This window comes from Octopus sinensis, linkage group LG2 (assembly GCF_006345805.1).
Source record: "Octopus sinensis linkage group LG2, ASM634580v1, whole genome shotgun sequence".
Classification (NCBI taxonomy): domain Eukaryota; kingdom Metazoa; phylum Mollusca; class Cephalopoda; order Octopoda; family Octopodidae; genus Octopus; species Octopus sinensis.
The window spans coordinates 58456256-58470366 of NC_042998.1; the positions used below are offsets into that span (position 1 = coordinate 58456256).

General features: G+C 36.4%; 1 protein-coding gene across 5 annotated transcripts in view; it reads left to right on the plus strand.

Moving 5' to 3' along the window:
• LOC115224721 (1-phosphatidylinositol 4,5-bisphosphate phosphodiesterase epsilon-1) overlaps nt 1-14111 on the plus strand; it is a 1072053-nt gene that overhangs the window by 863993 nt on the left and 193949 nt on the right. For all 5 annotated transcript variants that reach the window (XM_036513495.1, XM_036513498.1, XM_036513507.1 and 2 more), the window contains one exon: nt 2672-3485. In XM_036513495.1, the coding sequence (XP_036369388.1) occupies nt 2672-3485 (814 nt within the window). The remainder of the gene's footprint in view (nt 1-2671; nt 3486-14111) is intronic.

The window sequence follows — 14111 nt, forward strand, 5'->3', positions numbered from 1 at the left end:
ACACAACCATGCTTTCATTAAATTTCACAATACTGAAATCTGTGTAGAAGAGCATTATTAACTTAATATTCTTAAGCAAATGGCTTATTCACACTGCTCTATATGCCTAGCATATAACATCCAATTGAATTTTTCACTTGTAGCAGACAGCCTGTTTCTTGAAAACCTTTCAGAATTTTTAAGAAATCACATTTAGCAGATGTAAAAGAATATGTAAGAAAACTGTAATAATATTTACCATTCAGAATTTTTTTATTTAATAGCTTTCAAATGAACGTCTTATATAGACCATTATGAGTAAGATGTACACTCAAACACACACACACACACACACACACAAGCAAGTAAATGAACACTGTATTGCATTTCAACAATGTACACATGCTGTTATGATGCAGATTAACAAGGAAATGAACAGCATGTAATATTTTGAGAAATATATATATATATATATATATAAACCATTATAATAAAGAACAGCAAGGATTGAGACAGAGTGTGGTGCACAGAAATATATATAAACTATTAGCAAGAAGATAGTGAAGGTGTGATGTTTAGAGGCTTATATAAACCATCATAAAATGTACAGAAACTCACAGACCATCAATGTAATAGCGAGATTTTGGTATTCAGATGGATGGATGTTTGTATGTTTGCAGATATATATATATATATATATATATATATTATATATATATATATATATATCCTTTAAGTTCTTTTCCGGGAAGCATTTTGAATATATATATTTAAAAGCTCCTATTCTATTATGTTGGCAACAGCCTAATGATGCCAACAGGTGATGTGTGTGTGTGTGTATGTGTGTGTGTGTGTGTGTGTATTGTCCCACCCATGCCAGCATGGAAGGCAGATGTTAAATGATGATGATGATGATGATGATATATATATATATATATATATATATATAATACATGGATGCAAGTATGACTATATGAATATGTGGGTAGATTTGTTACCACATGGTCCCAAATTCTATCTCATAGAGTGGCATCTTGGGCAAATATCTTCTACTGTAAGTTTTGACCAGTCGATGTTTAGAGGCTAGATTTGGTAAACACAAACTGTTTGTCTGTGTGATTGTTCAAATTTGCACTTCTCCAAAAATTGCTATGCTACAAACAGCAATGTGTTGTCATTACTATTCCCTGAAGTTAAAGATATGTGAAAGAAGTGATCTCTTATTCAAGTAATAGTTAAGGGCTTGTGACAGGAAGAGCATCCATCCCTAAAACAATGTCTTGGTGAGATATTCATTTAAACCATAACAGAACTGAAGCATAAGAATAACAAATGTTATATATCAAAAGGATGATAATGGTTTCAGTAAACCTACTACATTGTTGTGAAGGTGCATGGCTCAGTGGCGCAAATGTTGGGCTCACAATCATGAGGTACAAGTTTGATTCCCAAACCAGGTTGTGTGTTGTGTTCATGAACAAGACACTTTATTTCATGTTACTTCAGTTCGCTCAGCTGTAGAAATGAGTTGTGGCGGTGTTGGTACCAAGCTGTATCAGCCTTTGCCTTTCCTTTGAATAACATTAGTGGTTGGAGAGGAGAGGCTGGTATGCATTGAGTGACTGCAGGTATTCCACAAACAACCTTGTCCAGTCCAGACTTGTGTCTTGGAGGGTAACTTTCTATGTACAACCCCATGGTCTTTCATGATCGAAGGAGGTATTTATTACATTTGCTATGTTTGGTAGCATATATATAAAATCTTTTAAAAAATGATTAAAATATTTAAACTGACAGTTTATTACAAGAGTTTACTTTCACAATTAGGGACTCATTTTTCAAACTGTCTGAATGATTGACTGAGAAAATATGAGAAATGAAGTTAGAATTTACAAGGTGAATATGAACAAATAAGAGAATTTCATTTATTTTATAAAGAAAAATTTGTGATTATAGAACTGACATGTCAGCCACAGATGCTGCTTCAATTTTATCTTATTTAGATATCTGGTTTGTAGTTGAAATGCTCACTTCTTAACCTCAGTGTTAGGTTCATAGTGGCCTCATCCATTACCATGAAAATTCATGTAAAGTATCTTAATTTTCTTTCTTTCGTCTGTCTAGTTGGAAAATAACTAGTTCTATTGCATAAATGTGTTTTCTATTAAGACAGGCTTACATTAGTTAAATATCAAACTTCCAGTAGTTAAATACCAAATTTGTAGAAATGTCTGACTAAAATAGAATGTAACCATTGTTAAGAAAAGAAAAAAAAATTGTGCAATCATACATATTCTTTGAAACTATTTCTCTGAAGACAGATAAACTTTTAGAAAATCAAAACAACGAACAAGTTTTCACATTGTTTGAATTCAGTTCATTTTACTTTAAGTTCTAATTTCTTTCAAGAATGAATGAATGTCACACATTCTCCATTCTTTCTTGGATAAAATGCTTTATTTTATGTCAGAGTTACTGAGTCTGATACACAACTTCGATGTAGCAATTTCACTTCACTTATGCTAAATGGACATTACAATAATCATGTGTGTATTTTCTGAAGTCAGTAGGTCTAATTAATCACTCATTCATTCCATTCTTAATCAATGATTAGGAATGGAGGGAAATTTCTGAGTTGCTCCTTTCTGTTTATAAAGAATAATTCTTACAGTTGTTTCATCTATCTTTTCAGTACAAATTTAACAAATAAAACCAATGTTGATGAAACAGAAGAGAAAGTTGCTGAAGAGAAGTGTGAGGTTCCCCATGAATTTAGCCATGGAAATGAAGATGATGAAGACAGTGATAGTGATTATGACCTTGATCTTGATTCTTACCAACCAATTTGTCCTATCAATAATGATCATGAGGTCAGTTTACTGACACCCAAAATCTCTAAAGTCAGTCTGCATCAGTTACAGTGTATGCATCATGGAAGTACAATGGTGAGGCATGAACTTGATACAAACCGTTCTGTTGTTGTTTGTCTCAAACTTGAAAGTGATAACAGAACACTTACTTGGCAGAAACCTTCCTGGAGTGCTCTGAGAGGGAGCCCTTCTCCACCAGATTACACTCTGAAATCAGACTTTGATTTATCTTCATCTAATACAATATCTCTACGTTATAATACAGACGATGATGTGATGGAAGGACTAGAAGAAGGCTTCATTGATATAAATATCATAAAAGATGTGTATTTGGGAGCTGATATTGCTGATTTTGCAGCTATTGGTAAACGATATGGTTTAGGTAATTTTGTGCCAGAGAAAAATTGCCTTTGTCTAGTTTATGGCTATAATATAACGGAAAACAAACTGATTTATTTCATAGCACCAGATATGGTGGCCAAAATATGGTTTCAAGGTTTACAGAGTCTTGTAAAAGCAGCAACTAAAGTCAAGAACCAAACTGACAAAAGAGGTCAGTGGCTAAAGACACAGTACCTTCAGCTGTATTATGAGAATGATAAATGCCAGGGACCAACACCAGCAGAAGCAATAAGGGTAAGTCATACATATATGATATAAATGTTATTGATTACAGTCATCATCATCATCATCACCATCATCATTTAATGTCTCCTCTCCATGCTAGCATAGGTTGAACAGTTTGGCATTGAGCTAGCTAGCTGGGAGCTGTCCAGACTCCAACTGTCTGTTGTGGCATGGTTTCTATGGTTGGATGGCCTTCCTAATGCCAACCACTTAACAGAGTGTGTTGGGTGCTTTTAATGTGCTACTGACACGGATGTGTTTACGTAGCACCAGCATGGGTGCTTTTTAGGTGGCACTCGCACCTAAAAGGACAATCCTGTATGTGTGGAAGACATGTCTTATCAAGTACAGCAAATTGCCCCATCTCCCAGTCCCTCAGTGATGCCCAGAGTCTGAAGATCCTGGTGATTAATAAGCTGGAAAAATTACAGCCTTGCAAAAAAGGCTTTACGGTATTTCTCACATTCTTTATGTTCTGTGTTCAGTTCCCACCAGGACCGATAAAATAAAGTAACAGTGAAGCACAAGGGTCAATGGTATAGACTAGTCCCTTCCTATCGAAATTTGCTGGCTTTGTGACAAAACTACAAACTATTGTTGTTGTTGTTTTTGTTGTTGTTTATTTGTTCCATTTCTTTACAATCAGAATTCAAATCCCACCGTCAACTTTGCTTTCATCCTTTGGAGGTTGGTAAATTAAGTTCCAGTCAAGCAGTTGGGTTGATATGATCAACTAACCACCTTCCCTCAAGACTATGGCCTTGTTGTTGTTGTTGTTGGCAGAATCATTACCATGCTAGGAAAGATGCTTAGCAGTATTTCTTACCTTCTAAGTTCAAATTCTACTGAGATTGATGTTGCCTTTCATCATTTCAGGGTTGATAAAATAAGAAGCAGTTGATCCCTAGGGTCAATGTAATCCCCTGAAATTGCTGACGATATTTCAAATTTTGAAACCAATATCATTATTATTCCACTGTGGTCAACTTTGCCTTTTATCTTTTCAGAATTGATAAAAGAAGTCCCTGTTGGACACTATGATACTGAATTCATTAATACTGAAATACAGAATGTAGATGATAGCATAAATAACAGCAACAACTCTTTTACACACATGCACACAGACATGTCTCTTGTGAAAATATAAATGAAAGCAATTCTAAATGTGACAGTTTTGCCTCAGTAACTAGTTTAATAAAAGAAAAAACCTACAGATGGAATTATACATTAGTAAATTTTCCAAAATATTTGATTTTGACAGAATTATGCAGAACAGCATTAATTAATTAGCCTAACCTGAAGAATACATCCCAGAATTGGCAAGGAGGAAGGTTATATGTTTATATTCATTAAGAAATGGTAATGGCTTTCGGTTGCCTTCAGAACAGAAGTTGGAGGTGGAACTATCCAACAAGGCAAAACATATGAGACCATCTACTTATAAGGTTGTCCCAAAAGTTCGTAGAAAGTCTTGGAAAATAATGGTCTTTATTTTGAGGAATAATTTTTGTTGTTTTTGTTAGTACTTGGCAAGTAAAAATTCAATTTTCGCAAGTGTTTACGAACTTTTGGGACAACCTAATATTATTTAGCACCATGGGTACAGCTAAAAGGCAAACCAAAATTGCAGCCTCACATTCATATCCATATACTTTGAGCCCAAAGAAACATGAAGGTGAAGGCCACTAGGCAATGGTATTGATCCCTGGCTCATTGTCACTCTTGTATTACAGTATAGGTGAATGTTTAGAGCAGGGTTTATGACATAAGGTATGAGATGTATAAGAATGAACCTACAAGTCCCAATGACTCTGTTGAAAACTAAAGGTTCATTTCAGAGTTGTGTCCAGTTGAGAGCATGAAAATCAAAGTCATAAAATTGGTGGTGCAGGGCTAAAAGCTTAGTTGTTACAGCTGATGTAGCAAGAACCATTTGAGAGTTTTTTTTTTATCTAAATAGAAAGAGAAATAAAGGAGAAGAAAAGGTAACAGACAGCAGCAAGCCCTAACCACCAGAAAACCATTGGTGACAACTTTAGGAACTCTAATACCAGCAGCATTCACATAACTGACTGTAGATCCAAGGGTAGCCAGATAACCTGTCTTATCTTTGGTCCCAGAAGAGAGTGAGGACGCTTGGTAGTACTGAGCTAGAAGAGATAGACAAGGATCAAGAAGGGCAAACTTTGAAGGAAAAACAAATGAAAGAAAATAGACCCAAAGAGAAAAAAAAGTCAAATCAAAAGGGAAAGTAACAGAAAAAGTTAGAGCTGCAGCTCAATGAAAGCAACATGGTTATCATATTACATCTCATAGAAAATAAGTAACAAAATGGATGAACCAAATGGATTACAAAAGCATTTTGGAAAACAACATGGGCAAATATGTCAAAATGTGAGATTACACATGTCAGAGAGGAGCTGCTCAAAAGAATAATTTTCCGTGTGTAATAAATACTTTATGCAAAATAGACCAATCATTTAGGCCCTTTCTTGTTCATTTTGACACCTGAATTGCTTGCAGACCCTGTCAGAGTGTTTGGTGAATAAATATGATCAGAATCATGGTATGCTCCAACCCTAATGATGTTTAATGATACGTTGTTCTAATTATTGAGGGTCTTTCAATTCGTTTTCTATTTGTTATGTTTTTATCAAATTTTTTTTAGGCTATCTGTAAAGCGTTTTGGGTTTAGGAAACAGTTTTACCATTTTCAGCTATCAATCATGATTCTTTCTTTGGGCTTATATTAGCAGAAAATACTGTAACTAAACCCAGCTGTTTCTCAGCATTGTAAATGTTTTAAGTATAGGTTATTAGATCGTTTCCAAAGAAATTGTGGATTGTATTAGTGTCCTCTGTGTGTGTGTGTGTGTGTGCGTGTGTGTGTGTGTGTTGTGTGTGTGTGTGTGTGTGTGTGTGTGTGTGTGTGTGTGTGCGTGTGTGCGTGTGTGCGTGTGTGTGTGCATGTGCGTAAAGATTTACAAGTTTGAATAATAATAAGGACTGACAAATGTAATCAAAACTCATCGAGAAGTACTTCGACATCTTATATGTCCTTCTTATGATCCATAATAGACTGTTGTCCCTTATTTAGGTGGGAGAGACTACTTGAACAACTATCAAATTCTATTAGCACTAACATACTTCCTTTTTTAGGGAAATCTCTTCGACAAAGCCAGCCACATGATTAGACTTTGAGAAGAAATTCTTGCTCCATTAATATACAGCTAATTATTGCTTAAATTGAACAGAACCATTTCTATTTTATGTCTACTTCAAATATAACAAGAATTGGGTATCCCAAATAAGGGAGGTAACTCCTGTGGTTCACAAGAATAATGTAGTTTAATTCAAATTTTTGTGCAAAGTCCAATGTTAATCGAAGCTTCAGGTAGCAGTTACAAGTAAGCTTTCCTCTTATCCAACAAAAATCAAACTACAATCGCTTTTTTTTTTATCCATTTTTTTTTTATTTGAATGAAATAATGAACAGAATAGAGGGGAATGAGTGACATGCAAACATGCCAACACCCAGTTTTCAGTTCAATGATATTGCAGGGTGTTTGGGCTAAATTTGATAATGTTTTATGTCCTCTTTTATCAGGAACAGCTTGATGTATTGGTGAACAGTCAACAGTGTTCAAGAGCATAAAGATCAAATTTGTAGTTGAGAAAAAATTAGCTGATATGAAGGACTGGAAGCCATCTGAATATTGGAAACAAGTTACCTACATCATGATGATTCACACTAGCTATAAAAACGCCAGCATCATACTGCTGTTCAATGCTCTGTGAATACTGTAAAGAATGTAAGATGTGACATGAACAGCTGCAATGGAGATTAAGAAGCGGTGGCCAACTGGAAGGGACACAGCAGGTTTCTGGTAACATCCATATGACGGAATTCATCCCCACATCTTTGAACAGAGCCTTAGCCTCAATGCCTCAATTAAAATGGTTATGTGAAGCTGCTGGAGACTGTGGTCATGCCCTGGCTGGAGAGGGTTGCTGCTGGAAGGCCATATGTAGGGGAGTAGGATCCAGCTTCTTGCCAATACCTCTGAAAAGAGTGAGAAGTGGTTGTTGAAGGATTTCTACAACTTAACCAGCTCCAATTTCTGGTCTCATTATTCCCCTGATTGTGAGCCCATAGATTTACTATGTGTGAAGCACAATTGAGAAAGACACTAACTGCTCTGCCTGCAACACTAAGGTCAAGCTGGTGGCCATGATAAAGGAGATATTCAAAGATCTTCCCAGGGACACAGTGAGGGATACAGGCACCAGGTTCCAGAGCTATCTTGAGGCCATAGTGGAAGCTGATGGCAGCTACTTTGAATAAAATGTTATCTCATTGCCATAATCTAGTTGATCATTTTTGATTTTTCAAAATACTTTTATTTTTTATGGGACATTGTGTTTTCTTTCATTTTATGTAAACAGTCAAATTTAGGCTGAACAACCTGCGTTTATTGTAAAATAATAATAATAATAATAATGAAATTATTGTATACAGTGCTCAGGTGCACCACAGCTTGTCAAAAGTGCATATAAAGCATATGCAGTAATGTACAAATGTCTGGGAAGTGAACAGTGTATGCTTGCATGTGTATGGAGGGGAGAAAATCAGGTGTAGTGTTGGTGAATCTCAGGAAGCATGGAAACCTTGAAGGATGCAGTGCTCCGACAACCAGCAACCGATGCCGGCAGTTTGTTCCATACTTCAGCAACTCTTAGCATGAAAAAATGCCTCCAAAAGTCATGAGAGCTGGGCTGTTTTCTGACTTTGTAAACATGTCCATGGGTGTTAGACAGGTGGAGTTTGAAAAGGTGTTCAGAGTTATTGTTAGTAAGATGGTTAATAATTTTATGGGTGTCTACCAAGTCAGTTGCCAGACGTTGGAGTTTCAATGTATTCATGTCCAGGGAAGTAAGGCGTTCAGAATATGATAAAATGCCTGATGGAGGGTATTCACTTGGTTGCACATCGCTGAATGGTCTCCAGATTATTAATATCCTGGACAAGATAGGGGTTCCAGACCGGTGATGCAAATTCCAGGTGAGACCGCACCATAGCTATATAAAGCCTCAGATAGATAGCCGGAGAGTGGCTGACAAAGTACTTGGTAAGTGATGCCAAGACACCCTCAGCCTTCTGGGCAATTTTAGCAATGTGTTTTCTCCAATACAAATCACTGTTGACAATAACACCCAGGTCACGTTCACATGAAGACTTTTTGAGATTAGTGTTGTGGAGGAAGATGCTGGGTTTTTCCTCCCAAAATGCATGGTGGTACATTTGTCCACAGCTAGCTTGAGTTGCCAGTCCATAATCCATTGCTGCATTGTGTCCAGGCTTGATTGCAATAAAGGTTGTAGTAACGGTAAAGTTCAGTACAACTGATATTTATGAATTTAAGTATATCTTATAAAAAATACTTCCCATCACATCCTGTTTTCATATTCCTTTGGTTCTCCTTTATATTTTAACATGTTGAAAGCAGCACTAATAGTTGTTTATTGTCATCATGTCACATAGACCATTTTGCAATTAAATTGCGGCATATTCTTTACTAGAGAAATTATCAGACTATTCAGCTTGAAAATATTGCCCAATATTTGCTGCTTATTTTCTTATTTCTTGTCAATTCTTCTCAAGAAATGAAGTGGATGTTTGTGACATCAGGAGATCTTTTCCTAAGCCAATATAAAAATTATTCATAATAGATCCATCCACATCACTTATGAGTTAATGTATAGTTTCAAATATAATGGATTCCACTAAGATGAATGGAAGCTAGAAGATATGCTGAAGTTATAATAACTATGGTTATGTGGAGGAAAGTATGCTCAATGTGAAGAATATCAAAAATGTCAATATATACAGTCAAAGTAAAAAGTAATTGATGATTAATAACTTTGAACTTGTTTCTTCCTTATGCAAGGATTTTCAGCATAGGTATAGACTCACTGAAGTAACCCAAAGTAAATGATATTCTGGTTATGTAAACAATATAAGCCCGTCCTATTGTACTTCAAGATTAATATCAACAATATATAGATAGGGTTTTCTTAAATGGAAAAAAATTATATAAATGTCGGTGTTGTCATTGTTTAAGACAGCTCTGATAAAGTTCACCAATCTTCAATAATATATGTACAAATAAATATGCATGGTTATATGATTAAGAAGTTCATTTTAGAACCATGTGGCCTTGGGTTCAGTCCCATTGCATGATGTCTTCTTAAATGTCTTCTATTGTCCCAGGCCAACCAGTAGCTTGTGAGTGTTTTGGTTACATAGAAACTGTATAAAGGTGGCCAGAAACGTTACCAGAAACGTTAGCACACCGGACGAAATGCTTAGTGGTATTTTGTCTGCCGTTACGTTCTGAGTTCAAATTTCGCCGAGGTCGACTTTGTCTTTCATCCTTTCAGGGTCGATAAATTAAGTACCAGTTATGCACTGGGGTCAATGTAATCGACTTAATCTCTTTGTCTGTCTTGTTTGACCCCTCTATGTTTAGCCCCTTGTGGGCAATAAAGAAATAAGAAGCTGTACAAAGCCCATTACTTACACATACCTACATGAATGTGTGTATGTATGTGTGCATTTTAACAAATGTGTATGTGTGTGTGTGTGCACGCATGTCTTGGCATAAATGTTTATATTTTATTCTTCACATGGAGATCACTGAGCTATGGGTTGTTACATTTGTTAACATTTCTCTATTAACAAATCCTTGAGGTCAGCACTTTCAAAGAAAATTGAAAGGAAAATTCCCTCACTTGACTGTAAAATAGGTAACCGTTAGCAAGAGGAAAGACATCCAGCAGTAAAACAGTGCTGTAATAATATATACTTGTCTAACCCATGTTAACATTAAAAAAATATATGTAAAACAAACAAGCAAATGATAGTTGTCATAGATCAAACTGTCTTCAGTTACTCAAACACAGAGATTTCATTATTTTGTTAAGGTTATTTCTATAGAAATCATAACCAGCACAGAAATTTTTGCTACAATGTTTCATCTCGAGACATCAGATGTAAACAAACAATGAGAAGTGTTGGGAGATCCAAAGGTAATGAAGCTGTGATGTGAAAGAGGGAGACTGAGAATGAGATGGACAGAAGCTGGTGAAAGTTGATGGCTGAATATGCAAAAGAGAGAATAAAGGATTGCAACAAAGCAAGTGATCACAAAGTGAGTGACCAATAAAGAAGATATACTTTATAGTATATTACTAGCTGGCCCCGTGCCATCACAAATTATGGCTAATAGTAGCATTTTATATATAAATATGGATGGCAAATCAAATTAATGCACTTGTCAATGTTATCTAGTGGTTGTCTTTTGATATGTGACATTGATCATTATTTGTAACTGAAAGAACACTGGTTCACACATACAAACATTCACACACTTTCCTTGTACAGGCACACTCATACACACATATACTCACACAGAGTTGAAACGCTGTTTGATTTTTCTTTTCAGACTTAAATGTTCACCATCTCACTTCCATTGCACTTCTATTGCACACACACACACACACACACACACACACACACACACACACATATACACACGCACACACGCACACACACACACACATACACACATACACACACACACACACACACACACACATTCACATACCTCCCTTTTACATACACACACTTATATTCACACAGAGTTGAAACACTCCCACTACCAGTTTGCCATCACCCCTTTACTTTCTCATTCATATGTTGTAAAGGAGAAAAACACGAGAGAATTATTATAATAGATGGTTGCATAACGAAATACCACATACCTACAAGTCATTACAGAGACTTCAGTTTTATAGTTGACAAGGTACAAGTTCAACAGTCGTAGGAGAGACATATAATTAAATGAATCTCTTCATCTAACTTTTACTTCTTCCTATTTTAGAAGGTGCATAGGAGATAAAAGACAAAAATCTACATCAACGTGTTTTGAACTCAAAATGCAAACAGACATGTAAATACTCCGATGCATTAAGTGATCTGAAGTCCAACTGATTCAACAACTTATGATCAACATGGTCACTTGCTTTGTGCTCACTTGCTTTGTGCTCACTTGCTTTGTGCTCACTTGCTTTGTGCTCACTTGCTTTGTTCTCTCCTTTGCATATTTAGTGATCAGCTTTCACCACTTGCAGTCCATTTCATTTTCAGTTCTCACTCTTTCACGCCACAGCTCCCATCACAGCAATCAGCTTTCACCACCTTCTGTCCTTTGGATCCCCTAACATTTTATTCTGAAAATGAGATGGGATGGTTATAATTGAAATGCTTTGACCAGGGGTTTAAAAAAAAAGATAACAGCAACTCACTGGCCTACAATGAATTTACATATATTTACATTAAGAATCGTTATTTGTAATAACTATATGGATAGGTGCAGGCTTGTACATAGTTTTATTCCAGGCTCAGTCCCACTGTGTGGAATCTAAATAGTCCTGGGTCAGCCAAAGGCTTGTGAGTGAATTTGGTTGACAGAAATTGAAAGAAGCTCATTTTGTGCATGTGCAGGCATGTACATACACACATTACATGTGGCTGTGTGGGTGTGTCATCATCATCATCACCATCATTCAACATCCATTTTTCCATGCCCGCATGGGTTGGACAGTTTGACCAGAGCTGGTATGGCCAGAGGCCACACCAGGCTCCGTCATCTGTTCTAGCATGGTTTCTATGGCTGGATGCCAACTACTCCACTGAATACACGGGGGGCATTTTATGTGGTACCAGCACCAGTGCTACTAATGTGACACCAGCAAAATTGCTTTTTATGTAACACCAGTACCAGTATCAATTTTGCTGTGGTTGATGGATCTTGAGAACAGCAATGCACCAGATATCTCAGTTCTTTGTCATCTCCATAAAACTCAGTGTCTTGAGGTCATCCTTTAGTGTTTTATCCCATGTCTTCTTGGGTCTCCCTCTTCCACAAATTCCATCCACTTTAAGTGATCAGCCCTTCTCTATACATCTGTCCACATCCATATACATCACATAACAAAACCAGCACAGTCCTTTCTCTTTTGCACAATCCATCTAATTCCTCCTATACCCAACTTTTCTCTTAATACACTAGCACTCCGTTGCATGCATACACTGACATTGCATGTTCGGCAGAGCATATTAGCTTCATTCCTCACTCTTCTCTATGTGTGTGTGTATATATATATATATGTGTGTGTGTGTGTGTGTGTGTGTGTGTGTTTGTGTGTTTGTGTGTTTGTTGATACCTCCTCACGTTGACATAATACGATAGTTGTCAGTGTCACCATCATACAAATACTGTCATTCATTTTCAATCTTCCACAATAACATATCTGATTATGAGGAATATTTATTACCTTAATTGGAAACAGGAAGGGTTGGCAGAAGGAAGAATATCTGGCCTAGAAAATCTGCCTAAACAAATTCCATCCGACACAAGTGGATGTTAAAGTGGATGTTAAAGCAGTTCTCTAATGATGATGAATACCAAATGTTATTGAAAATGTTCAGTTTCAAATCCACACTACATAGGCTACCAGAGAACTGAGTGTAAGGTCAAATTGTTAATGTTTCTATCAAGGTTTAATCTCACAGGGGTAACCAAACTCAATAACTCACTAATTTGAGCTAATCACTCAGCAGTTTACCGGTACCATTCGGTTATTACTCAAAGTAGTGAGCCATTTCATTAGGCAAGAGAGAGCAAGAGAGATTATCAAAAACTGTGGTCAGAGGTTAGTCCTGAAAGGGACTAGAACCTAAGACGAGATATCATGAACGCTGGGGGGCTTTTATAACCTGCTAAAGGCTCCAGTGAGAACCCAAAAAGACTGTGTCATAGGACCTTATCCGAAGGCCATGATTGGTTGGCTTACACACAGGCGTGAAATAAGTCAAGAGACAAACTGCACCACTGTCAACCAATCAGAGCAGGGGACACAACAGGGTCAAGATAGCCGAAGATGGTTGTTATCTAACACGAGATCATTTCTAATATATCTCTCAAACAGTGAGAATATCACCTACGCTACAGAAGCATTTAGTCCAATGTGCTGCCAATTCTGAGAATGACTGTTGATGTTTAATGTAAATATGAATAATTGATGTGATTGTCAACAGGCTGTTGACTGCTAGTTGACTGGCTACAGATATTTAGTTGATGACTGCTGATATTGTGATTGACTTGATAGTTAGTGTGGTTAACTGTTGGTGATTAATGCGATCAACCTGATAATTAGTGTGATTGACTGTTGATGGTTAAAGTGACCGACAGTTAATGATTAGAATGATTGATAGTTGATTAGAATGATTGACAGTTGATGATTAGATTGATGAACAGATGAGGATTAGTAAGATTGACAGTTGATGATTAACATAAATATTCACTGATGTTCTCATATAATTATTTTTTTGCTAGAGGAAGGTCATTACACATTATCATTGCTGATCAATGGAGATCAATATTTAGCTTAAACATCTAAAGGTTGGGTTAGTAAAGAAACACTTGGAATGGGGTAGTAGATACCCCAAAATTCACAGCTCTGTGAGAGCTAGATGTAATAGAGTAGTTAATGGGATGTTTTGTGAGAGTA